Consider the following 26,400-nt stretch of genomic DNA (forward strand, 5'->3'; position numbering starts at 1 on the left):
TTAGTTTTGGGTTTGTAAATAAAGCGAACTTCAGATGGATGCCAGGCTGTCTGTGTTGACGGTGGTTGTGTGGGTGTGCTCTAGGAGGCAGAAGACGACAGAAACAGCCGGGAGCATCGAGGAAGATGTAGATGAGCTCTCCCTCATTGACCACAAGGAGATCATGAGCAGGATAACACTAAAACAAGAAGTAAGTCAAGATCTGCTGGTGCTTCTAGAATGTTTTTTAGACATCTCTTACAACAAACCTTCTCGGCAGCAGCAGCACACCAAGCATATTTTACCAAGTTGGTCTTAGAGCAAAGGTCATTGTAAGTCACTCAGATGTGCAATCAGATCCTGCCTGTCATCACTGATAGCCATTGCTGCCCTCTGGAGTTTAACCTGTTAAACTGCAGAGCTAAAACCTCCTCCGCCTTCTCCAGCACCACCACCTCCTCCTGTTTTGTCCTGAGTGGTGCAGTCTGGTATACAGATGTGTGAAAATGCTGTACGCCTCTCTGCAAGGTTAGCGCCATTGTGAGAGCAGCTGTTTACACAGGTAGAAGGAAGGAGATCAGACACACAAGGAGCCTTCTGACCAGTGTTACAACACACACATTGCAGTGATTTTTATTTATTTATTTTTTATTTTTGCACAAGTCAGACGTTTTCATCGTCATCAGTGGAGCTGGTGCAGGAAAAGGAGGCTTGGTGGGGGAGAAGAGGAGAAAATGTGCATGCTGCGTTTTGGGCTAAACTGCATCACTATCGGAGATTTTTCTCTCCATACTGATCTGCTTTTCATCTTCTCCTCATCACTCTGAATCTTTCCAGAATGACGATGGTCCCGATGTGCGTGCAGGGTCAGGAGACATCCTATTAGTCCACGCTACAGAAACAGACCGCAAAGGTATGGTGTTCAAACTGTCTGTGTCCAAAATTCCTACCATGTCTCATCTTTTCTTGATAAAAGGTCAGAATTCATTTCACATTTGAAAGCTGATTGGTTGAGAATATTTTTCTATGTCTGAGCAGCATCAAATAGCCTCAGTCTGGTGTTTAACAGCCTGTCAGTCTGTCCATGCAGCAGTCATGTTTGATATGTTGTCAGCTTTTATTGGTTAATCTCGGCTGCACGTCAACTCAAAGATGCTGCTCTGTTTGTCCTGTCTTTGCTTCACAGATCTTGTTTTGTACTGTGAAGCCTTCCTGACTACATATAGGACTTTTATAACCCCAGAAGACCTCATTAAGAAGCTACACTACAGATATCCTTTCCAAATCACTCGACATGTCACTCTGGCCTAATCGCCTTTTTTTTAACTTTGTTTAGTTTTTTTTGCTTTGATCCTTATTTACTTAGAAAAGGTTGGCCTGATTTTTACTGATGGATACTGAAGTCTCAGCCATAGTTGAACATTTTCGGTTCTGAAAAAAAACTAAATTAATGATGCTGTTTCCAGCATGCAGTGCCTTGCAAACATTCCTACCAGTTGAACTTTTCCATTTTTGTCATGTTATAACCACAAACTTCAATGTATTTTACAGGGATTTCATGTCATTGACTAATGTCAAGTAGAGCGTAATTGTAAAACAGAAACAAAAGAGATGTTTTTTAAAATTATAAGAAACAACAATCTGAAAAATGTGGCAGGCATTTGTTTGCGTTCATTTTCTCTGATACCCACTGGATTTAATAAAATCCAGTGCAACCCCTGCACCTAATTAGTAAATAGTCACCCATGTGGACACATTAGTGAAAAAACAGCATCATGCTGACCAAGGAACAAAGCTTTCTGTTCTGTTCAGTTTGCCTACAGGGCTAACAGACACTGAGGATGCAGTAGCCACAGCCCTCCATGCTGCGCTGTCTAGAACAGCGGGGGGAGCTACGTACGGTTGCTTTTTGTGGACTATTGCTCAGCATTCAACACCGTCATCCCCCACGGACTGGTGGACACATTGAGGGACATTGGACTGCCACACTCCACCTGCATGTGGATCCACAGCTTCCTGTCGGGTCGCAGCCAGAAGGTCAGACTGGGTCAACATACATCTTTGGCCTTTAGCATTGGCTCTTCACAGGGTTGTGTGTTAAGCCCCCTTCGCTACTCTCTCTACAAAAGATCGTTGGCAGTTCTCTCCCCACACCTGAAGAACTTTACAGTTCTCACTGTCTCCAAAAAAACCCAATAACATCATAAAGGACAATTCTCACCCAGTTCACGCTCTGCCTCTGTGCCCAGAGGCACATAAAGACAGTCACGAAGTCAGTTTTCTATCACCTGAACAACATTTCCAGGATTAAAGGACTAATGTCCCGGCGGGATCTAGAAAAACTCATCCATGCTTTTATCTTTTTTAATTACTGCAACAGTGTCTTCACAGGTCTGCCTAAAAAGTCAGACAGCTGCAGCTGATCCAGAACACTGCTGCCTGCTTCGAAACTAAAACTTAAGAAAGTGGACCAGTTTTAAAAGCATAGACATTCCAACCTTTCGTGCTTTCATACATATTGCCACATTTCAACCACAAATTTCATATACTTTATTGTGATTTTATGTGAAAGATCAAGACAAAGTACATTTGTAAAATGGCAGGAAAAGTATACATCATTTTCAAGTAAAAATCAGACAAAATATGGCATGCATTTATCTTGAGCTACCCGAGTCAAAACCGCATAGAAACACCTTTTGCTGCCGACCCCATTATTAAGACGAATAATTGGTCCAAACAGTTCCAAGAAATTGGCTCCTCCCCCAGGGAGAAACGTTTGATTTTATGTTAAGAAAATATGGGCCTAAAAGCATAGAGTGCATTCATTAATTTCAGTCTTTAGTCCAACTTTTCTTTACCTTGTCACTGCAATGACCTTTTTCATCATGTAAAGCACTTTCAATTGTCTGGTTGCTGAAATATGTTATACAAATAAATTAACATCGCCTGTTTAATGCTACAGATCAGTTGAAGCAAGGAAAAAGAGATTCAACAACAGTTTCTATCTAGCAGCAATAGCTCACCTCAGCACAGTCAGAATGTATAGGGAGATGCACTAATGGGACTGTGTAATCAGTACGAATGTGTGTACACCTGATTTATTTAATCTTTTTAACAACTGTCTCTATTTTTCTATTTCTCATAAATTATTTATTGCTCATGCACTGACCAGATAGCTTTTTGTTTTCTCAGTTTCATTGTACTTGTGACAATAAATATTCTGGGGATGGAAATGTTTAAAGCAGGGTTAGGTTATAAAAATACATCTCAAACTTTGAATATCTCAAGGAGCACTGTTGGCACAGCAGCCAATATATCGTCACCTTGCTGTCCACCTAGACTGACATACCATGCAAGGAGGTTGTTAATCAGAGATGCAACATAAAGAACTCTGGTGGAGCTGCTGAGATTCACAGCTCAGGTGGAGATTCTGATGACACAGGAAGTACCTGAACACGTCACTACGGTGAAACGTTGTTGGTCTAATATATCAACATTTGTGCTTATTACCTGACAAAATGTGAAGACGTTGAAGTGGCGGGAATACTTTTTGGAAGGGACTGTATAGACTTGTTTCCATTATCCTTGACCACAGCAGCACATATACCACATTCTGCCACAGTCCAGACACCTTCAAGAAGCGAGTCAGCAAGAACACGTTCTTTGTTCTGGTCCGTGTTGTTGACGAGCTGTGGTGAGTTGAGCTGCTGAGTCCTTCAAAATGAAGCCTCATTCAGTTAAACTAGTTAGATGTCTCTTAGCATTTTTGCAGAATGATCACTTTAATACAAAATGGGATCATTTCCACCTCTGTCTTCCAGCCTGGTGGAGCTGACTGAGGACATCTTGAAACAGCTCATGGACCTGGTGTTCACACTGGTGTGTAATGGCGAGCTCAGTCTTGCCCGTGTGCTCCGCAAGAACATCCTGGACAAGGTGGAGCAAAAGAAGCTCCTGCGTTACACCAACTCCCTCAAGCCGCTTGCTGCTCGAGGGGTCTCTGCAAGGTACTGTTGTCTGAGTATGTCGAGTGGAAAACAAACCTGATGCAGAAGACATCTGCCATCTTTTTTAGCTACCTATTGGTCACGTTCTATGTACTCTTTTCCAGTACTACAGATAATGTGTTGTAAATAACTGGAGCGCAGATGCTTAATGGTTTGGGTTTTTTAACAGGCCTGGGACTCTTCATGACTTCCGCAGTCATGAGATCGCTGATCAGCTCACACTTCTCGATGCCGAACTATTCTACAAGATTGAGGTGCAGTATTTTCCCTTCTTCTTATTGGTTGGAATAACTCTGCTTTAACTCTGGGGCAAATGGACAATAAACTTGGTTCTGTATTAACCTCTCCTCTCCTGTTAGATTCCAGAGGTTCTGCTTTGGGCAAAGGAGCAGAATGAGGAAAAGAGTCCAAACCTAACTCAGTTTACAGAGCACTTTAATAACATGAGCTACTGGTAAAACAATAATTGGATCATCATCTTCTTATGTTTGTCTCTTCCTAAATGCTGATACCTTAAGGTTTGACCTTTCTGGCCCACAGGGTGCGATCTTTGATAATTCAGCAGGAGAAAGCTCAGGACAGAGAGAAGCTGCTTCTCAAGTTCATTAAGATAATGAAGGTAAGATATCGTACTTTTTAAAAGGCAAACTCATATGTTTGTATGACAGCATTTAACACTGATTTTCCTCTTCTTATTCCAGCACTTACGGAAGTTAAATAATTTCAACTCGTACTTGGCAATACTGTCTGCTCTGGACTCTGCCCCCATCAGGAGACTGGAGTGGCAGAAACAGACCTCTGAGGTGAGAGGGCTTATTTTTTCATAACAGTTAAAAACACACATCTATCTATTCACTTATCTCTGATTCTGTTTTTAAGGGTTTGGAGGAGTATTGCACGCTGATTGACAGCTCCTCATCCTTCAGAGCTTACAGAGCTGCTCTGGCTGAGGTGGAGCCCCCCTGCATCCCATACTTGTGAGTAAATCTTCCTGCTCAGACTTAAAACAGATCTGCTGCTCAGTACAACCTGGTCTGGTTGTTTGATTTCGGTTCCTCCTTTCCATCCTCCTCGCAGAGGCCTCATTCTCCAGGACCTGACCTTTGTGCACCTGGGGAACCCCGACCTCATTGATGGGAAGGTCAATTTCTCCAAACGCTGGCAGCAGTTCAATATTCTGGACAGCATGCGCCGCTTCCAACAAGTGTAATTCAACTTACATTGTCTAGCAACACCATTAATACCCCTTGAACCTTTTTTTGCATTTGGTCAAATTACATCCACAAACTTTAATGTACTTTAGTAATGAGTCCACCTTTGCATAATGTAGTCTCAGTAGAACTACAGCTGGGGAGAGAAGACCTCAGACATTTGTTAGAAACAAAGAAGAAGACAGGTTAGGGTAACGTTGTGGAGTATTTTAAAGCAGGGTTATGTTATAAAAGAAATATCCCAAACCAATTTATGTCCTAGCCATTGATCCAAATTGACAGGCTGTGCATGGAGAGCATTAATCAGAGAAGAAGCCAAGAGGCCCATGGTAACTCTGGTAGAGCTGCAAAGATCAACAGCTCAGGTGGAAGAATCTGCTGATGTCCATGAGACAAACTGACCTTTATGGTAGAAAGGCAAGAAGAAAGCCAGTGTTGAAAGACGGTTGTAAGAAATCCTATTTAACGATTGCCATAAGCCCTGTAGGTGACAGAAGGTATGAGGAAGAAGATGCTCTCGTCGGAAGAGAACTTAATTAAACTTTTAGGCCTACTTGCAAAACACTGCACGGTGGCGCAGTTGGTAGCACTGTTGCCTTGCAGCAAGAAGGTCCTGGGTTCGATTCCTGGCCTGGGGTCTTTCTGCATGGAGTTTGCATGTTCTCCCCGTGCATGCGTGGGTTCTCACCGGGTACTCCGGCTTCCTCCCACAGTCCAAAGACATGTCTGTTAGGTTAATTGGTCACTCTAAATTGACCTTAGGTGTATGAATGAGTGTGTGCATGGTTGTTTGTGTGTTGCCCTGCGATGGACTGGCAATCTGTCCAGGGTGTACCCTGCCTCTCGCCCATAGACTGCTGGAGATAGGCACCAGCTCCCCCGCGACCCACTATGGAATAAGCGGTAGAAAATGACTGACTGACTGCAAAACATTGTGCGGCTGAAAACAAACCATGAACACACCATCCACACTGTGAAACATGGTGATAGCAGCACCATGCTGAAAGGAATGGTTTTCTTAAATAGGGACAGAGAAGCTGGTCCAGGTTGATGGGAAGATGGTTGTAGCTAAATATGGGGCAGTCCTGGAAGAAAACCTACTAGAGGCCGCTAAATACTTAGGACTGAGGCAGAGGTGCAGGACCCAAAACATACAGCTGAAACTACAATTGAATGGTTTAGATCGAAGCAGAGGTTAGAATGCCATAGTCAAAGTCCAAACCTGAATCCAATTGAGAATCTTGAAAATTGCCATCCATCCAATTTGACTAAGGTTGAGCTAATTTGAAAAGAATGAGACAAATTTCTAGATAAAGCACATTAAAGTTTGTGGTTGTAATGTGGCAATACGTGTGAAAGCACCAAAGGTTTAGGCCATAATTTCATTTCACCATGAGATGTTTGTTCAATAAGTAATAATTTTTTAATGCATCCCACCTGTTCTGATCTCAGGCATTATGAGCTGAAGCGCAATGAGGAAATCATCTGTTTCTTCAACGACTTCAGCGACCACCTTGCCGAGGAGGCCCTCTGGGAGCTGTCTCTGAAGATCAAACCCAGAAATATTGTCCGCCGCAAGACTGACCGTGAGGAGAAGACCTAGGGCCCTGCAGGCCTTCGACACTGACCTTAAACTGTGCTTCATGACACTAACTCCACTTTATTACACACTAAGAGAAAGACGCATGGAAGCTATCCACTAAAGGTAATGGGAGACTCGTTTGTGAGGAATCCAGAACAAACTAGACAACTGAGATGTCACTGAGGTTTACAAAGAACTCTGCCGCTCTGGGAGATTATAATTGGGATTACTGTTGCTCTGACTTGGTAGCTGAGAGACTGTGGTGGAACCACAGGGAAGCTAGTGCCACGAAGGAGCAAGGAGTCAGAGCAGATAGGGAGACACTACAGAAATTACCAAAGTCTGCTCCCTGGACTCTTTATTTTAGAGTGGAGCTGTTGCGTGTATGAGAGGATAATTTGAATGGTCCATATTGCCCCCCCCCTCCCTCCCTCCCAACCAACTCTCTTCTTCCTCTTCCTTATGTATGTGCCATTTGCTGGACACCTTCAACGCTAACCCCAGACTTGCAAGTTCTCTTCAAACAGCAGAAGCAAACCTGCCACGAACTGTGGCGTCCACACGCTGAGGATCTGCTGCGACTGAATTTAAAAGGGAGGATGGCCCCTATAGACTGGACTTGGAGTTCGTTTTGAAACATTTTTGTGTAAGAATCATGTATGGTTATGACATTATATACAGTGCTCCTTTTGTTCTTAAAAAGGACATTTATGCTTATGAGAAGAGCTTAGCTTCTCCTAAGTGCCGTATGTAGTATGGGCACTAAAAAAAAAGAAAAAAGCAAGGCAAAAAACACGAAAAAGAAAATTACTAAAGATGCTGTGATCTATGTATGTCATGCTGAATCATGGAGTGCCGTGTTAAACAGTAGAAAACCACGAAGCAATCACAATCATGTCCCGGTCATGTGGGTTCGTAAGTGTGTGCGTGAGAAGTCCTCTGTGACTTGTGTGTGTGTCGTTCCAACGTGTGCTGTAGGAAATCATTGAAACCGTTTTTGGGATAATGGTCACCAACCCCCCCCCCCCCTCAACACATCACACTGTGCTCTAAAACTCCAATAAAACAAAAGGCTCTGTTTCTAGGAAAGTCGTGTCTGCAAGAGTTGTGTTTGTTTCTCAAGGGAAAACTAAAAAAATACTTCAAAAGAGGTTTCCATTTATTGATGCACACCGCTGTACAAAAACAGTTGAAAATAAAAAATAAGACAGACTTGGCTGAAAATGATAATCAAAGTGCTCTAGATTCATTCTTCCACTTGCCTTGCAAAAGTATTCATATCCTTTTAACTTCCTATACATTTTGTCAACAGCCAAAAACGTACTTCAACAGAATCTTCTGTCAAGACCAAGAAAGTGGTAATTGAGAAGGAAAATGTATGATTTTTCAAGCATCAGCAAATACAAATCTGAAAAGTGTGGTGAGCATTTGTATTCAGCGCCCCTGACTCATCATTGACATTAAGGGTACGTCTTTAGCAGCTTTTAATATCTAAAGACAGAGATATTTATTCTTCACCATTGCCACCCATCTAATTTTAAAGTCCTGCCACACATTCTCAATTGAATTCACACCTTGGCCTAAAAGTTGATGCATAGTCCACACATACAGATCATCATATTGGAAGCTCATCAGAGTTGTTCCTAAATCTACATCTGTATACACTACATCCAAATCCTTCTACTTAATTTAGCATCTCCTTATTCACACTGACTGATGCAAGCAAGAGGTTAAGGTCTGGACTTGAACCCCAGTCTCAAATCTTTTGCAGCCTCTTAACAGGTTTTCTCTCCAAATTGCTCTGTATATAGCTCCATTTATCTTCCTGTTATCTCTGACAGCTCGATGCTGTCGCCCCGACATACGTAGCGCTGTGCATTTAAGACAAAAAAAAAATGTATTTTATGGGTTTTGGTAGGATTGCTGTTTATGCTTTCAAATTTATTAATGAACAGTGCTCTGAGATGTTCAGATTTTTATATCCCAACCTTCCTTTAAGCCTTATCCCGGGACTGTCTGGTATCCTCCTTGGTCTCCGTAGTGCTTTATGTTCACTGATGTTCTCTAGCAAACCTCAGATGCCTTCACAGAGCAGTTGTATTCAAATGAACTGACTCCCTAAGACAACTGGCTGCACTGGATATTATTTAGAGGTATTGGGAGCAAAGGGGGGTAAATACAAATGCATATCACACCGGATTTAAAAGTCACATATTTTTCTTTAATCACTCAATATGTGCTTGTCATAAAATCCACTTGTAATGTGGCAAAATGCAATAAAGTTAAATCGATCTGAATACTTTTGCAAGGTAGTTTAGGAATATAATTAATACAAATACCACATAGTTAACTTTAAAATATATTATTCTAAATTTAGCGAGGAAGGTAAAGTCAGTCTACTTGCATGGTCACTTTTAAAAGTGCAAAAGCACGACTAAAAATAAACATTTTTACTATCAATTATAAGACCTGGTTGGGTAACAGGTTATTTATCCATTTAAAAAGCAAAACAATGTGACAAAGCCTATGAGAATACTGATTACCTATGACATAAAGACCTCCTACTTCTCCAGACTCAACATTCTAGAGTTTTTAGTCATTTATGTTCATTTTCAAATATAAAATACTATAGTTTACAATGAGTTTATGGTTGAGATTTCCAGAGTGTGCAGGCTTTAAATATGGAACCTGGAAAACCAGAAACAAGGAAGGTAGGTGGGACACAAGGATGGAACGACAGAGGGAAGGGTGCTTGATGAAGGATGGAAGGAAAGAAAGATAGAAGGAACAAATAAAGGCAGGTAGCATACAAGGAAGGAAGGACAGACAAGAAAGAGGGAGGGAAACCTGTAGAACAGAAGAAAATGAAGAATTGAATGGAAGAAAGAAGGGCGTAGGGTAGGGAGGAGGAGGAAGGACTCGAGATTTAGACAATGAGATCAGGATTAAACTCTAGAAATTAAAAAGTTTTTTCCATACACCTATTTTCCTTTTCCATATCTTTCCAGTCCTGGAAAATACTGAAATCAAATTCCATACTTTTCCAGACTATGTAGGAACCCTGTTAATAACTCATAAAACATGGTTGCAGATTTCATTAGCCGTCACATTGAATCACTGATATATTACCCAAAACTGAAGTGTACCCAGCAGCAGCAGTTCTCACTCGAGCTCCACAGTCTTGACCTGTCTGTTCCCACTCCTTCACACACATCTACATCTCCCAGTCTCAGTGAGGCCGACTACTGGGCTCCAGCAGGACCCTCTTAGTGGGAGGGTTAGTGGATCCGTTCTGCAGGTCGCTCTGCTCAAAGGTCCCCCTTTTGCAGCCTCGTCCATGGCCATTGATGTTTCCACGCTGCCACTTGCAAATATCACCATTCAGAATATCTTGGATGTGCTGCACGATGAGGTTGATGGCCACTGATGACGAGACAAATTAGGAAGTTATTCAGGGCATCGCCTATGTTGGTGATATTGACTATTAGCTGGTCTATTTTAGGATTACTCACCCATATTGTCAACCCCCCTTGGAATGATGACATCTGCATACTTTTTAGTCTAAAACGCAAAAAAAAAAAAAAGTACTTAGAAATAAAGTCAAAACAACCCAGCACATAATCAGTGAGGACGTTCATACTTACAGGCAGGCAAAACTCCTCAAACGCGGGCTTTACAAATGTTGTATACTGATTCAGAATCTGCTCCAGGTCCCTCCCTCTGTTCATGTCTCTCAGCACTACAAGAAATATTATTTAAAACCCACAAGAAAATCTGCAAATATGTGTGGTGGAGGCTCGAGTACCTCTTCGGGACAACCTGACGTCTGAATCCGTGTCCACAAACAGCTTCATGTGGAACATCTCGCGCACTTTCTGGGGGTAGAAAACAAGGATGCCCTCAAAGAGGACAACGTCTGCAGGGTAAACGGTGATCCTGTCTTCCAACCTGGAAACGCACAAAGAGCTTTCAGGCTACAAGAGAACAAACGATTTTTTTAAATCAGGACTTAAAGTGTTTTTGTTCCAACCTGGAATGAGTGACGAAGTCATATGTTGGCACCTCAACCGCCTTCCCCTCCGCGATGTCCTTCAAGGTTTTGTACATTAATTCATTATCGAATGCCTCTGCAAGATGTTGAAAAAGCAAAATATCCATTGAACCGTCTCCTCAGCCTCTATCTAAGACAGAGCAGGGCATCCTACACAGGAAGTTTATTTTACTTCCAGGATCTTCAAGCTGCGATCCACAACTACAGATTGAGAGCTGGAATGTGGATGGCGCAGTACATCATGACCTTTCCCTTTTCTACTCCGCTCCTTCTTCACCATGAGTGACAGGAGCACTCGTATTAATTACGTATTTGCTTCCCATTGTCATCAACCTGGTGATTGAACCCCACTGTTCAAATCAGAATCTCACCACTGAACCAGAATGGACCAGAATTTCTAATTTATCTATTATTAGACATGATAAATAACATTTATGATGATGTTGTTGAAAATATGGTGAACATGGTGAGATTTTATTGGTTTTTATTGAGTTTTACAATAGTCATAAATTATATTATATAGTGTGCATAAATAGACACTATATAATAACATAATGAATTTGTTGTCAAACTGGCCTCTTTTAATTGATTTATTAGCAATGTTTGCCCACATTGCAACCATCCCAGTTCCCAGACCCATCACATAAAGTCAGGCCAAGCAATCCAACACTTGAAGCTAAATAAATCTGGGACATTTCACTGCTACGTAGTTTGCAGCAAGACTTTTTTTTTTTTTACTAAACATGGATAAATTCCTACCAGCCAGCGGGACCTCTTGTACCCCCTTTAACAACAGATGATTTAAAGCAAGTTTAGACAATCTCCTCATAGTCTTCTGAGAAGAAATGAGGCTATGAGCATTTTATAAATAATGTCTACCACCAGAAAGTTGCTTTGAATTAGTGTGGCTTGATCTGGGGTCGCAGGAGTCAACGGACTCAAACAGGGTTGAGAACCAAAATAAATGGAAATAGGAGGACTAGCCCAGAGCAATAAAATCTACAGATGCACCAAACAAACGAACTAATTAGGGTGTTTTTGTTTTTTTTAAATATCACGGCTGCATAAAATTTGTATAAAATAACTTTATATAATTTCTGTTTTGTATAATATGTGTATAATTTTTATCCATGTGTTCAATAAAAGAAGGGAATAAATATCTAAAGTGTTTCAATAACAACTTAAAAAATAATTAATAGTTTAAAGATTGCATTTTTATCCACAATAATCACTTCTAAATGTCTATTAGACCTCGCTTTTCATTAAGTTCATGTATTTCAAAAGGTAAAAGCGTCAGGTCTGGATTTATTTACCCGGGTGATCAAAGTTGTACTGTCCTTTAAGGGCTTTAGCCTTCTGTTCTGGAGTCAGCACATTGTAGAAACAGTCCTGGCTGATGATGGCCACTTTTCTCTGGCGGTGGTCCACTTTGTTCTGCCCCAGCAGCTCCATGATCTTGGCGCATACCGTTGACTGGAAACAATACATCTCAATCATTATGTTATTAGCCACGATGCTGACATAACACAGCAATGTCATTTTCCCAATGCATTACTTGAAACTGTAACAGGAGTCCTGACTGAACACGGTGTCTGCGTTCTGGGTCGGTTCTGTGACCTGAGTTCAAAGTTTACATCCTGACGTCAGTTCTGTTACAAACGCGATCTGTGTTGACTGTTTTTTTTTTTTTTTTTTTTCTTAAAAACTCAGCAATAACAAACATGAACAGTAGAACTGAGTCAACTTAGCTTAAACAAGGAGTGTTTTAGCAACATAATTAAATACTAAACTAGTGGGTGTGACTCTGGTTTTGACAGATGGATAAATGCTAACATTGACCCCGAGCTAAAATAATCGGTATGCTAATTACATTGCTCGTGATTTACCTTTCCGCTGGCCGTTCCTCCGCTAACACCAATTAAGAAAGGCCGATGTCTGGGCTTTTCTGCCTCCTCGGTGACTCCAAGGTCTTCCATTACGGTCAGTCCAACAGTGGTGACAAAAATAGATGGCGTGTTACAACAGCTAACCGCCTGCAAACAGCTACGGCGAGAAGTGTTCTCGTTCTCGCGAGAATTTAAGCTATCTGGGTCACTTCTGACGCCGGCGTTACAGTCCTTTTAGTGCATTTATTCGTTTTTGAGAAATTAGGATGTTTTTTTTTTTTGAATTTCGGATTTATTATATTTCAAAAGAGAAGCTGAGGTATGTTATTCCTAATAAAAACAACAGCAACACAAAAGAAACTAAAAACGACCTGGAATTACTGTTTCTCGCTTGTTCAGATGAAATAACCATGTCTGGTAGAAAGTATTTCAAAGAAAGCCAAGCAGGGCATATTTGAAGGTTATTTTTTCAAACATTAAGTTTTTATCTTTCTGTTATCATGATTGTGTTGCTTGTTTTTAGTTTCAGTGCCACCAAATCAAGAGCTGTTCCAAACAAGAAAATTGGTTTGAGATATATTTACACACCACACTGATCAATCCACAAAAGACCAAAAAAGTTGCATTTATTGTAAATTTTAATATACAAATATACAAAGTGCACATGCAATTAAGTTAAATCATGTTGTTTCTGGCTCATTTTCTTTCTCTTCTCTGTCAGCTTTCTGTAAACCGTCTATACTCGATTCCTCCACAACTATCTCCAAAGCAGCACTTCCTTCAACCCTCTTCACGGTCTCCCCTTTGGCAGCGAGGATTTCCTCAATGTTTCTGAAACACAAAGAAGCAGAACGAACGTAAGCCATCAGCAGTGTACTGTGGGTGCATCTGACTGAAAATCATTCAGGTCCTTCTCAAAATATTAGCATATTGTGATAAAGTTCATTATTTTCCATAATGTCATGATGAAAATTTAACATTCATATATTTTAGATTCATTGCACACTAACTGAAATATTTCAGGTCTTTTATTGTCTTAATACGGATGATTTTGGCATACAGCTCATGAAAACCCAAAATTCCTATCTCACAAAATTAGCATATCATTAAAAGGGTCTCTAAACGAGCTATGAACCTAATCATCTGAATCAACGAGTTAACTCTAAACACCTGCAAAAGATTCCTGAGGCCTTTAAAACTCCCAGCCTGGTTCATCACTCAAAACCCCAATCATGGGTAAGACTGCCGACCTGACTGCTGTCCAGAAGGCCACTATTGACACCCTCAAGCAAGAGGGTAAGACACAGAAAGACATTTCTGAACGAATAGGCTGTTCCCAGAGTGCTGTATCAAGGCACCTCAGTGGGAAGTCTGTGGGAAGGAAAAAGTGTGGCAGAAAACGCTGCACAACGAGAAGAGGTGACCGGACCCTGAGGAAGATTGTGGAGAAGGGCCGATTCCAGACCTTGGGGGACCTGCGGAAGCAGTGGACTGAGTCTGGAGTAGAAACATCCAGAGCCACCGTGCACAGGTGTGTGCAGGAAATGGGCTACAGGTGCCGCATTCCCCAGGTCAAGCCACTTTTGAACCAGAAACAGCGGAAGAAGCGCCTGACCTGGGCTACAGAGAAGCAGCACTGGACTGTTGCTCAGTGGTTCAAAGTACTTTTTTTGGATGAAAGCAAATTCTGCATGTCATTCGGAAATTAAGGTGCCAGAGTCTGGAGGAAGACTGGGGAGAAGAAAATGCCAAAATGCCAGAAGTCCAGTGTCACGTACCCACAGTCAGTGATGGTCTGGGGTGCCGTGTCAGCTGCTGGTGTTGGTCCACTGTGTTTTATCAAGGGCAGGGTCAATACAGCTAGCTATCAGGAGATTTTGGAGCACTTCATGCTTCCATCTGCTGAAAAGCTTTATGGAGATGAAGATTTCATTTTTCAGCACGACCTGGCACCTGTTCACAGTGCCAAAACCACTGGTAAATGGTTTACTGACCATGGTATCACTGTGCTCAATTGGCCTGCCAACTCTCCTGACCTGAACCCCATAGAGAATCTGTGGGATATTGTGAAGAGAACGTTGAGAGACTCAAGACCCAACACTCTGGATGAGCTAAAGGCCGCTATCGAAGCATCCTGGGCCTCCATAAGACCTCAGCAGTGCCACAGGCTGATTGCCTCCATGCCACGCCGCATTGAAGCAGTCATTTCTGCAAAAGGATTCCCGACCAAGTATTGAGTGCATAACTGTACATGATTATTTGAAGGTTGACGTTTTTTGTATTAAAAACACTTTTCTTTTATTGGTCGGATGAAATATGCTAATTTTGTGAGATAGGAATTTTGGGTTTTCATGAGCTGTATGCCACAATCATCCGTATTAAGACAATAAAAGACCAGAAATATTTCAGTTAGTGTGCAATAAATCTATAATATATGAATGTTAAATTTTCATCATGACATTATGGAAAATAATGAACTTTATCACAATATGCTAATATTTTGAGAAGGACCTGTAGATATGAACCTCTCCTTTCCACATTTGTCCCAAAGATTTTAAGAGAAGCAGTTTGCTTGTTGTTTTGTGTCATTACTTAACTAAAACTTCTGGATATTAATAACTTTCTTTTACAAGTACTCACCATATTTCATCAATTGTTAATCTTCTAATTATAGGACAATAAAATACTGCTAGATAAGTAGGGACAGAACATTTCTTGGATGGATGGATGGATGGATGGATGGATGGTGGATGGATGGATGGTCACTTCAGTCTTTGTTGGAGGATAAAATAAAATCCTATTAATTCATTTACTATGAATGCAAAACTAAGATAATGATCATGTATTGTGGTAAAATTATAATATGGGACAATGGGAACGCTATAAAATAACAAAGAAAAGACAAAATAATAGAGTTATCCCTCCATTTAAATGGAGTCCTGCAATAAAATGTACTTGTACACAGGACACAACAGGAGGTCCCTCAAAAAGTAAGACCCACAGACCATTTTCATGCTTGAGATTTTGTACTACCACTAAAATACTCTATTCGATCTAACCCAGCTGAATACAGATTGAATTTATATTTAAATATCCAGGGCCTTGCAAAAGTATTCCTTCCATAGTTACCCTGTATGTAGCTCCAACCATCTTCCCATTAACTCTGACCAGCTTCCCTCAGCATGTTGAAGAAAACCATCCCCACAGCAAGATGCTGCCACCACCATGTTTGATGGTGTGCTCAGGTTGATCCACAGTGTTAGTTTTTTTTTGCCACGCATAGCATTTTGCACGGTGGCCTAAAGGTCTTTATTTTGTTCTCAAATGCTAAGAACGCCTTCTTCCATGTGTTATCATGGGCTTCTCGGCTGCTTCTCTGATCAACGCCCTCCTTATCCGGGCTGCAAGTTTAGGTGAACAGCCAATTATTGGTAGCTTCACAGTTGTGCGACACTTGATGATGGATTAAGCAGTGCTCTACGAGATGTTCCAAACTTGGGTTCTATAAGATAACCCTTCCTCTAAATTTCTCCAAAACTTTATATTTGTACTGTGTTTCTTGTTCTTCGGGAAGATGTTTGTTCCCCATTCATACCTCTTAAACCTTTACAAAATGTAAAATCATTAAAGGTGTAAGTGTAAATGCCACAGCTCCACCGACCTCTTCCCCTCCAGATCTGAGAACCAGCTGAGGTTGTCAGCGATGATGTGGTGGTTCTTGCACCCTGGACATGTCACGATCACCACACCTTTATGGTAAGCCACCTTAGAGACCCTCTGCATGGACCTGGTGGAGCAAACCTGCAAACACGACACCGTCAAGCACCTGAAATACCAGTTACCTAAACGAAGTCACGCAGATTACACCACACAGCTAAAGTTTCAGACGAAAGAGTTTGGGGGAAATGAGACTGAAACAAACCTACAGTCCAACAGATGTGCTACCTTGCATGTGTAAACAAGATGATAATGTGTTGACTGGATGTTTCCCACAGCGTCTCCTCTGGCTGGTGGAGAAGATGAGAAAACTCTGAAAGAGCTGGGATGAGCAGGTAGGAGATGATGAAACACTCGCTGGTCCTGCGACGACAGCAGACTTGTCCTGGTTCTGGTGGTCGGACGGTGAAATGCTACACATGATCTGGATGCATCCCGACTGTAGTAACACCGCAATAACAGGCTGCCAGAGGGCCTCCCTCTGATGAACTGTGTCAAAGTAAGACATCCCTGTAAGACTAGCATAATTATGGCTGTTTTTAGGGAGACAGAAGAGAGTTTGAGGGCACTAAAGGTACAGTTTAATCTACAGGAAGATTGACGCGCTTTGATGACATCATTTATCCGTGGATTTTCAAAATAAAAACAAATTGATCTGATCATTTCTCGAGAAATCACTGCTGATGCACTAAATGTTGTTTAACAAAATATGTATTTCAATTATCAGTTTGATCGGGGTTTAATTCCTCATTATACTTCCTGTAAATGACATAGAATCTGCTTTACTCTTCTGATGAATGTCTTTTTATTTGGTAACAGTTTAACATATTTTTTTTTGCAAAATTACCTTTTCAAACCAATTGGAGTTCAAGACGGCTAGTGGTTTCACAAAGATCATCCGAGCATTTAGCTACAACCAAAGACCTATTTTAGGTGCAATCCTCTACATCAGGTGCCCCAGACAGGTTTAGCAGCACTGATCTGTGTCTTAACATCTTAACACAAAAGGTTTCAGTAAAGAAGTTTTGTTTTGTAACGAATACAAGGCAACTGATTACTAATTAACTGTATTTCAGCAGAAAACCCTGACGTAGTTTCTGCCATCATTTTTCAACGTTCAGGGTTTGTTTGCTACAAAGCACACAGCACAATCTTAACAAATTAGTCAAGGTGGGGCTCATTCAGTCAAAAGGGTGAGGCATAAAAGGTCAGATAATTATAGGAAACGTATTTAACAAAAAAACTGAGCAAAAAAAAAAAAAAAAAAGGCATTTGGCTGTGTGGCCTCGGTAAGTTTAGAGCTGCCACTTTAACAATTTTAACTAAGATTTGTTTTTTTATTAGTTATTTCTTTTCTTAAAATTGATATGCATATTAAAAATATGTATCTTTTTTGCCTGGCTTTTACTTGAACTTCAGTAGTTTTATTTCTTAATTTTATGCAAATTGTATTTTATTTTTTTGTATTTTACTAATCTGTTTCTCAAGTTAATTTGATCTTTATTTGGTTCTATTTAATGTGGTATTTTAATTCCAAGACCATTATTTTTGTTCATCTTTATAATCATGTTTTTACTACTTTAAGATTTCCTCATAAATTATTATTATTTTTTAACTCAACGAGGTAATTTGACTGCATAAAGGGTGAAAGATGTTTTAATTTCTGGTTCAGTTAAAATAAGCAAGGCTGAATAATTGTTTTCACACCTCACCACCAGGGGGAAACTAACAGACTTAGATATCGCCTCTCATTTCGAAATAAATACTCCTGCAGTCTTAGTTTGGCTTGTATAGTATGACTATGTATCGAAGTATTATATCAAGTGCGTCAAAAACTTTCATTATGCACTCGACGTACCACAGTTAGAAATAAACAAAAGCATGAACAGATTGCAAGTATGCGTTCAAACATTTACTTTCTCTAAGGCAAGGTTTAACCCTTTAGGAACCAAGGCTAAAATACCGATTTTGACATATTTTGCTATTATGGCTGTAAAATGGTCAGGGAATGCCCCAAGTCTAAGAACTTTGGCCCCTCTTGCCAGGTGTACTTGAACTTGACTATCCAACACCTGGTTAATGACTATTGCATATTGTCAGCTCTTTAAAAGAAGAAAAATGCTAAATTAAATTTGTTTTTTAAGGCTTTAATGAGAATACATTTTCTGATTGTTATTGAAGTTTGTTTTGATTTGACATTTGAAATGTGTGCCTACACATGTTCTGAACAATCACAAGTCATTTTTTGAGTCTAGGACTCTGGGTGTGCAAAAGATGCAAAAGATAACTATATACACACTGAGAAAATAGTGCATGTTTAACATTCAGTCAAAAATAAAAACAATAATATAACAATACTTTATAACAACAGAACTTTGTACTATCGCTACTATCTACACAGCTGGTAGTTCAATAAGGAACTGCTTAAAGCAGACCCTGTCTGGTTGCAGACACTGTGGTGCATTACAAAGTTTGCACATCCAGCTGCTGCACCTTTTGCAAAGTTTGCAAATACGCTGTTCCTTGGTCGAATGCTGGGAAGCTGGATTTCCACTGCTTGTGGGGTCAGGTTAGTGGTGGGTGACTGGTGGGATGGGACGAGAGCGTCTCCCTTGCATCTCCCTCTCCCTTGTGGTGAGATGTAGTCACCATGGCTGGGACCACTGCAGGATGGCTGCTCATCAGAAGAGAGAACACTGATGGAAGAAAATGGTCAAGTCCCACACTCAAAGTCATTTGCAGTGTAGCTTGAATTTCTCCAAACTGAAAAAGTTTTTTTCAATTACAAGTGCTTCATTTTTCCTCATTTTACACATAATGAGAAATAAATAATTATATACAACGCACAATGTCAGTACCTGTCACTGGAGGACTCTTCATCTAAGGGCTGAAAGTAAAATGGATAACAAATGAAAATATTTCATTTTTACAGTAGCAGCAATCATTGTAATATGTACAAATAATAGATGTGTCTCACATCATGTTACATAAACACTCTCTGGCAAATAATTATAATGATAAAATTGAGCTAAACACAAAATTTGTTCTAAGTCTTACAAACAATTTATGCTAAAAACAACATACCTCAGTTCAGAAGAGGAATCCTCCACATCTCTCTCCTCCTCTATGAACCGTAGCGGCCGTTTTATAGTCTTTGCCGGTCTTCCATACATTATATATGTGTCTTATAAAATGTAGACACAGCCAGAAACACACAGAAAACCTACTATATAACGTTATCTAATGCTGGCTGACTTCATACTTCTTTCTCTCTCCTTTTCTCCCTCTCTCGTCTTTTTTCAAAGCTGCGGTTTTCGCGGTAGTGTTCACATTACCGTAATATACACCCAAGATTATATATTGACAGGAAGCAGTGATTCTCAGCTCTCTGTCAACGTTGTAATTTTTCAGATTGAGTGAACATTCACGGAGTTACGGTAATACTACTCCGGCCGCGCCACACCTGTGCTATGGCGGTACTTAATTAAGGCAGAATATCAGAGCTGATCTTAAAGACAATAGAAATGTTAAATTCACTGAGACTGATGACTGAAGTGCTTGTTGCTTAATCCTGTTGAAACAACATGGGATGGTGGGTGAAGGGGTTGTTTTAGAGACACTCCACTTTAGCTGAAACTGGGAGGCCACTGAAACTGAATAATCAGAATCAGCTTTATTGCCAAGTTCGTACATACAACAAACAAGGAATTTGACTCCGGTACACTTTGCTTTCTGGGATTCTTTATTTTGTTTTTTTAATGTTATAAGATATATTCTGTATATATCCTTATGTTCATAAATACATATATACAATATACACATATACAAAGGTGGATTTGCAACTTCAGTGTGAGGTTGTTCTGTACTCTATTAAATGTTCAACAGAGAAACAGCCTGGGGGAAGAAACTGTCTCTGTGGCGGCTGGTTTTAGTGAACAGTGCTCTGTGGCGACGGCCTGAAGGTAAAACTCTAAACAGTTTATGTGCAGGGTGTGTGGGGTCTGCAGAGATTTTAGCAGCTCTTTTCCTGACCCTAGACCTGTATAAGTCCTGGATGGAGGGAAGGTCAGCCCTGATTATTCTTTCTGCATTCCTGATTATTCGTTGCAGTCTGCACCTGTCCTGTTTTGTGGATGAGCCAAACCACACTGAGATGGATGAAGACAGGACAGATTGAATGATGGCAGTGTAGAAGATGACCAGCAGCTCCTGTGGAAGGTTGAACTTCTTGAGTTGCCTCAGGAAGTACAGTCTTTGCTGGGCCTTTGTTCGAACAGCGTCCATGTGTGAAGTCCATCTCAGGTCCTCAGAGATGGTGGTTCCTAGGAACCTGAAGTGGTCCACAGCCGACACGGTGTTGTTGAGGATGGTGAGGGGGGGTGTATGGGGGTGGTGTTCTCTGAAAGTCCACCACCATTTCCACAGTCTTGAGTGAGTTGAGTTCCAGGTAGTTCTGACAACACCAGTGTACCAGCCGATCCACCTCCTGTCTGTATGCAGACTCATCACCGTCCTGGATCAGTCCAATGACGAGTCCGCTGAGGTGCAGTCATTTGTGTACAGGGAAAAGAGGAGTGGGGATAGAACACACCCCTGGGGGGCACCAGTAGTTATTGATCTACTGCGGAAGAAGATGCTCCCCAGTCTCTCCTGCTGCTGTCTGTCTGTCAGGAAGCTGTTGATCCACTGACAGGTGGAGGCTGGGACGTTGAGCTGTGTGAGCTTCTGGTGGAGGATGTCTGGTATGATAGTGTTGAAGGCCGAGCTGAAGTCTACAAACAGGATCCTGGCATACGTCCCTGGGTGGTCGAGGTGTTGCAGGATGAAGTGTAGACCTAAGTTAACAGCATCATCTGCCGACCTGTTTGCTTGGTAAGCAAATTGCAGGGGGTCCAGCAGGGGGCCTGTGATGTCTTTCAGGTGCTTCAACACCAGCCGCTCAAAGGACTTCATGACCACAGACGTCAGTAGTCATTTAATCCTAGGTTGGTGGGTTTCTTGGGCAAACATGGTGATATGCTTACTCTGATAATCCTAAAACACCCGCTGGAAATGTAGGGCTAGTTTACAAGACACATTTAAATCTTTGGCCATCTCACATAGTACTGTTCAGTCAAACATTTAAAAATGTGAATAGTAAATCTCAACTGCTAACCCACCAAATGACGCTTGCTCCTTAAATAAAGTGACGTAAATACAAGCACGTCACACAGTACCCTGTTTACATCCGTGCTTTTAATTTGAAGGCGGGACGCTTACAGCACTTCCGGTTGCTTTGTAAAAACGCCGCTCCGCTCCGGCTCGGATCATCATGCTGTTTATCTACAGGAAATTTTGACGAGGCGAGGCTCCGGCCTGGTGTCCGACCGGCCCACGGTAGAGAAACCGGTAGAGAAATGTATCACCCGTGCACGGAGGAGGCGAGAGACACAAGTATTAAAACCACTGGTGAGTTTTGTTTGTTCCGTCTCTTTATCATGTGTGTATTTTTCTTAGTTGAGTGTATTTTTCTTAGTTAGCTGTGAGAGGATTCACCGCCGCAGCGCGCTGCCGTGGAGTCGGGATGAGACATCGTTTCTCGTCTCTAGCCGATAGGCTGTTGTTCTGGAGAAGTCCGCCCGAAGAAAGGTCGCTCTTTTTTGGTTAAACTCCACCAAATTCTCTCTAATTAAATCATTGTTAGAGCAAGAATCCTCTTTTCATATAAGATAAAGAAAACTGAAAACTCTTTACAGCTAGAGGCCAGGAAGGGGTTTTTGTTAATTTGGCCCAACGACATATTTCTGCTTATCCTCCGGAGGCTATAAACAGATAAAATAAAAACCTTCTGTATTAAATTGTTTGTTTTATCTGGTCGATAAAATAATTAAACCGTGATAAGAATGACAGTTCATTCTTAGACCTGGTTTTAATGGTAAAATAGAGTTCTAATTAGTTTATTGCCTTAGGCTATTACTGCTGATACAAAATAGATATTGGTATCATATTAAGGGATGCCATTTAAATAAATTACACATACAAGGGCTTTCATGAATATGCTCAGTGTAAGATATATCACAGCCATGTTACTGTTAAGTGTAATAAGAAGCACATTTGCTGCTATTGGTAATTACTAAATAACAAATAAGTTAAAATTGGTTTTAATTATTAATAGGCTTGGAGAGCTTTAATCAGAGATCAAAAGGAGCTGCTGAGATCTACAGCTCAGGTCGACAAATCTGTTGACGAGTGAAGGGATATTGTTGATATAAAGCTGTTAGAACTCACATTTAAAGCTATTTACGAACTAGGGAGCAGACACAGCACACATGTAGAAGTAGGGCCTCTGTTCAGATGAGATCAAAGTTTAACTTCTTGCACTGCACCCTGAACATGTGTGTGACAAAATGTTTCAGGCTGCCCTAAGCACACCATTCCCGCCCTGAAACATAGTGGAGACGGCATCATGCTGTGGGGAAGTTTTTTGCTGTGTTGGGAAGGGATGTCCATTAAGCAAACTGCGCATAGAAGAGCTTGTCAATATGTAAGATCTTTAAAAGCTTTGTAGAAGTCACTTTTAATAAGCTGGAAATTTATTGATATTTAAAATGAATAAATTATTAAGAAGTTAGCCATTTATCAACATTTAATGAAAGGTTTCCTAAAGAGTTGAGTTAACTATGTGCTAAAATGTGTGTTATGGGTATTTCTGTGTGTGGGTGTATATGACCTCAGCAGAGCTGTCGTAAAAAAAAAAAAAGAAGAAAGGAGTCAGAACCAGTTTGGCCTAGTTAATACAAAATCTTGCATGTTCCACTTTTTTACTCTAAGCATTAACAGGATTAAACAGATAGGCTCAGGGCGTTTTGTGCTGAAAGGAGACATTAAATGAATCATTTTTCATATCTCGAACAAGCTGATTCCTCTTATTTGCTTGCAGGATCTTTTCAAACCCACATGGTTGGTGAAGGCGTACGAGTCAAAACAAGTAAGAATAAAATCAACTGCAGTATTTTTTTTTTTGGCTTTGGTACAAATCAAAAGAGACCAAGCAGACCGATTAGAGTGATGTATGAATATATTATAGATGCAAAGTAAATGGGACAACACGAACTTGCTTGAGAGCTGCTGAACCGAGGGGCAGTGAGAACAAACCACAGATTTATTAAGCTGGTGGTGACTGAAGGGTGAGTTACCTAACCCTGTCCGGGGAGGTGATGGGAGGGGGGAGGTCTGTTTGGGAGAAACTCTAGTCTGTCTAAACCTTGGAGGCCTCTTTCTGTCCTTTTTTGTGTGGATTGTTGCCGTGCCAAGAAGTATCTGAGTTTAAAAGCTGCGATAACTCTGTTTAGTAATCAAAAAAGGATATCCTGTTCTCAACAAATCTCTGTTTCTGACCCAGTTTGTTTTTGTTGTCAGTATCAAGCATCTGTTTGCCTGCAGCTGAAGCCCAAGAAGTTTCTAGAAAACCAGTTAGTCTTTAAAACGTAATGCATTCACATGTTTTCAATGCTTGCCTTTTTTATTCACTTTTAGGCAACCATGTTATCTACACGTAAAACCTGAACAGAATACCATGCATGCCAAAAGTGAAATTTAACTTCAGTCCAATTATCCTTGTACACAGAGAACAGCAGCCTCTTTCTGTAAATCGGCAGATGTGGTATAAAGGAGTCAGAAAGCAGTGCTGATGAGGCTTTCGGGTCCTGTGGGTGTTTCCAAGCACTAAGTTAGACGTTGTTGCAGGAAAAATGTTAACAGTTGTGCTTTACATAAATGAGCCTCAAAGCCCAGGGGAAGTGCCAGGATTGTTGGCATTCACCCGTCTCTCAATCTATGCATTTCTCCAAACCGCATTTCCTGTTCAGCTAAATTGAACCCTGTTTGTTTATGGTTTCCTTGCAAGTAGATGTGGACCTTTAAAGAGAGCTGCCAGTTAAACCCCGAACTGACGGAAAAACACTCAAAGACAGAACAAGGCTGATATGGAAAATCAGATATAGAACCTAAAACATTCTCTAGTAAAGCAGAAACTTTCATCATAAATGCTCCCACCTGGCATTATTTATTCAGCATGTTTGTGCTACCGAACCTCAATAAGAAAAACTGCTTTAAATTATTTTAGGTGTTTTCTAGAGGAGCTCTAGTTTATTTAAAGGGTGTTTAAGAAATATTGAACCATGCATTGTTTTGCTTTTAGCTCACACGTATGCTCTACTTTGTGCTTGTCAACCATATAAAATCCCAACACGGGACGTTTGCGGTGGTAACGGGACAAAATGCTGTTTGCCGCCGTCTCGGTGACACCGGTGTAGACAAGTTAATTCGATCATCTCCTTTTAAAGGCTAGCTTTGCCTGCATCGCTCTCGCCCCTTGGAGCAAAGCCTCGTCGGCAGGAATCAATGGGACAATGGCTGCTCTGTTTAAGAAACAATTTTAGAGGAAATGTACTGGGAGATCCACCAGCAAAGTCACGTTATAATCCAGTTTTGACCTTCTACTTTACAATCCACCTTTACATCAGGTTAAAGACCGGGGGGGGGGGTTTTAGTGGGACTGTTTAGTTTACCACAGAAGTTAAACTTGGGTGTTCTCCATCGGGAGATTTGCAGCAATATTGTCAGATAGCAGAAAACCCTTACAGAGTTGCTTATCTGAGAAATACATTATTTTATTATTTTCGCTTTATGACAAACATACCACTGGCTGTGATAATGTCACACACATTGTTTAGATCAAAATACCTTTTTGCTGTTGTAGTTTCCTTGAACGCGTCAGTCCATTCCACTGTTTGCAGCTTGAATTACAAAGTTTATTTATTCAAGTCCCCAAATAGTTTTTTTGTCCACCAGAAGAAAATGAATGACTACAGTTGGAGAAAGTTATATGGTTGTAACTTCAGTATGGCAAGCTGTCAGTATAAACATTTCTAATGTTGTGTCTGGTGTTAGATGTGCTTTTAATTGGAGGATTACTCTAGAATAGAAATTCCCATTTGTGTCACAGATTGAGTCTTGCTGTTTAATACCATGTCAATTATCTTATTGAAGGCTATTTTAGCAGCTGCTGGGATCTGTGTTGAAGTCAGACCTAACATAGGAGGTCCTATAACTTTTAATCTGGCTGGAACTTGTTAAAACAATACTTTAAATGCCTTACCAAGCTTAAATATCTTTGAGTTACTCCTTGGTGCAGAGATACATTCAAGCAAACAGAATGATAATTATGGTGAGGCTTTTTTAGAGACATCCCTGAATGGTGACCAGCCAGTTGGAAGGCCAGGAGTTGAACCCAAGACCTTCTTGCGGCAAGGCAACAGTGCAACTGCGCCACCATGCAGCCCCAGTTGGAAACTCAAACATCAAATATTTCTTTCTGTTAGGTATTATTTAGTCAACTCAGAGGTAAGAACGATACAGTCAGAGTTACTTGTGACAAGGGTAGCCCACTTTGCAGTGAAACTACAAAGTTTTTGACACCCTATCTCTTTATTTATATGCACAGTTCAACAGACAGTTCAGACAGGGTGTGTGTGTGTGAGACAGAAAGGAGGCTGGTTCACACAGAGATAACAATGATCTCACACACACAGGGAGGAAGGCATAGTGCAGGTGCCTTGCAACACAAAGTTTTTACATGAGTGATAACAAGTTTTTGCACCCATCCAACAGTCCCTCCTTTTATCACAAGTAAAAACATTTAATATAAAAACGAGTAAGAAAAATACTTTGTATGAGCGAAAACCCACGGACGGTAAACAGATTATATTTTGTGGGAAATACTCATACGGTCCCGCCGCCCTCGGCGACCATTAAAAGTTAAATGTTGATTAATACTTGAAATCATAAAAATAAAAGAATAATACTTGAAATCATAAAAATAAAAGAATAATACTTGAAATCATAAAAATAAAAGAATAATACTTGAAATCATAAAAATAAAAGAATAATTCTTAATGAAAACAGTGAAACATAATAAAGGAATTTC

The 26,400-nt window shown here is 40.7% G+C and overlaps 4 protein-coding genes and 1 long non-coding RNA gene across 16 annotated transcripts in view; 2 read left to right on the forward strand and 3 right to left on the reverse strand.

Moving 5' to 3' along the window:
* The window catches only part of rapgef1b (Rap guanine nucleotide exchange factor (GEF) 1b), a 51,397-nt gene extending 43,529 nt beyond the window's left edge, over nucleotides 1–7,868 (forward strand). For all 9 annotated transcript variants that reach the window (XM_047372257.1, XM_047372255.1, XM_047372253.1 and 6 more), the window contains 12 exons: nucleotides 85–190; nucleotides 817–892; nucleotides 1,166–1,250; nucleotides 3,581–3,673; nucleotides 3,801–3,986; nucleotides 4,156–4,240; nucleotides 4,346–4,440; nucleotides 4,527–4,605; nucleotides 4,688–4,789; nucleotides 4,866–4,963; nucleotides 5,064–5,192; nucleotides 6,650–7,868. In XM_047372257.1, coding sequence (XP_047228213.1) covers nucleotides 85–190; nucleotides 817–892; nucleotides 1,166–1,250; nucleotides 3,581–3,673; nucleotides 3,801–3,986; nucleotides 4,156–4,240; nucleotides 4,346–4,440; nucleotides 4,527–4,605; nucleotides 4,688–4,789; nucleotides 4,866–4,963; nucleotides 5,064–5,192; nucleotides 6,650–6,800 — 1,285 coding nt within the window. In that variant the 3' untranslated portion in view covers nucleotides 6,801–7,868. The remainder of the gene's footprint in view (nucleotides 1–84; nucleotides 191–816; nucleotides 893–1,165; nucleotides 1,251–3,580; nucleotides 3,674–3,800; nucleotides 3,987–4,155; nucleotides 4,241–4,345; nucleotides 4,441–4,526; nucleotides 4,606–4,687; nucleotides 4,790–4,865; nucleotides 4,964–5,063; nucleotides 5,193–6,649) is intronic.
* Nucleotides 7,869–7,917: 49 nt separating this feature from the next.
* uck1 (uridine-cytidine kinase 1) lies at nucleotides 7,918–12,889 on the reverse strand. The gene is made up of 7 exons (XM_047372266.1): nucleotides 12,717–12,889; nucleotides 12,144–12,303; nucleotides 10,810–10,906; nucleotides 10,585–10,727; nucleotides 10,424–10,518; nucleotides 10,292–10,340; nucleotides 7,918–10,202 (listed from the first exon to the last, which is right to left on the reverse strand). The coding sequence occupies exons 1-7, from the start codon at nucleotides 12,804–12,806 to the stop codon at nucleotides 10,009–10,011; spliced, it is 828 nt and encodes a 275-aa protein (XP_047228222.1). The 5' UTR covers nucleotides 12,807–12,889; the 3' UTR covers nucleotides 7,918–10,008.
* Nucleotides 12,890–13,325: 436 nt separating this feature from the next.
* On the reverse strand, nucleotides 13,326–17,049 carry dnlz (DNL-type zinc finger). Its single transcript, XM_047372267.1, has 3 exons — nucleotides 16,662–17,049; nucleotides 16,378–16,517; nucleotides 13,326–13,547 (listed from the first exon to the last, which is right to left on the reverse strand). The coding sequence occupies exons 1-3, from the start codon at nucleotides 16,956–16,958 to the stop codon at nucleotides 13,397–13,399; spliced, it is 588 nt and encodes a 195-aa protein (XP_047228223.1). The 5' UTR covers nucleotides 16,959–17,049; the 3' UTR covers nucleotides 13,326–13,396.
* Nucleotides 17,050–18,559: 1,510 nt separating this feature from the next.
* LOC124872367 lies at nucleotides 18,560–19,322 on the reverse strand. The gene is made up of 2 exons (XR_007039271.1): nucleotides 19,292–19,322; nucleotides 18,560–19,129 (listed from the first exon to the last, which is right to left on the reverse strand). It is a non-coding gene; the product is annotated as an uncharacterized LOC124872367 (long non-coding RNA).
* A 2,378-nt stretch (nucleotides 19,323–21,700) lies between these two features.
* lrrc8aa (leucine rich repeat containing 8 VRAC subunit Aa) overlaps nucleotides 21,701–26,400 on the forward strand; it is a 28,594-nt gene continuing 23,894 nt past the window's right edge. Inside the window, exons 1-3 of one of the 4 annotated variants that reach the window (XM_047372264.1) lie at nucleotides 21,701–21,881; nucleotides 21,949–22,061; nucleotides 23,353–23,400. The gene's annotated coding sequence lies outside the window, so the exon portion shown is untranslated. The remainder of the gene's footprint in view (nucleotides 21,882–21,948; nucleotides 22,062–23,352; nucleotides 23,401–26,400) is intronic. The other 3 variants (XM_047372265.1, XM_047372262.1, XM_047372263.1) reach the window with 3 other exon arrangements.

The sequence above is a fragment of the Girardinichthys multiradiatus genome, chromosome 8 (assembly GCF_021462225.1).
Source record: "Girardinichthys multiradiatus isolate DD_20200921_A chromosome 8, DD_fGirMul_XY1, whole genome shotgun sequence".
NCBI classification, from domain to species: Eukaryota; Metazoa; Chordata; class Actinopteri; order Cyprinodontiformes; family Goodeidae; genus Girardinichthys; species Girardinichthys multiradiatus.

Excerpts from the sequence above, each read along its gene's own strand:
- uck1 (XM_047372266.1), bottom strand. The coding sequence starts at position 12,806 with ATGGAAGACCTTGGAGTCACCGAGGAGGCAGAAAAGCCCAGACATCGG. Across the intron at positions 10,728-10,809 it reads GACTTCGTCACTCATTCCAG|GTTGGAAGACAGGATCACCG; the intron begins GTTGGAACAAAA and ends GTGCGTTTCCAG. Across the intron at positions 10,203-10,291 it reads AAGGGGGGTTGACAATATGG|TGGCCATCAACCTCATCGTG; the intron begins GTGAGTAATCCT and ends TCTCGTCATCAG.
- dnlz (XM_047372267.1), bottom strand. The coding sequence starts at position 16,958 with ATGCTAGTCTTACAGGGATGTCTTACTTTGACACAGTTCATCAGAGGG. Across the intron at positions 16,518-16,661 it reads ATCTTGTTTACACATGCAAG|GTTTGCTCCACCAGGTCCAT; the intron begins GTAGCACATCTG and ends TCGTGTTTGCAG. Across the intron at positions 13,548-16,377 it reads TCAGATCTGGAGGGGAAGAG|AAACATTGAGGAAATCCTCG; the intron begins GTCGGTGGAGCT and ends TTTGTGTTTCAG.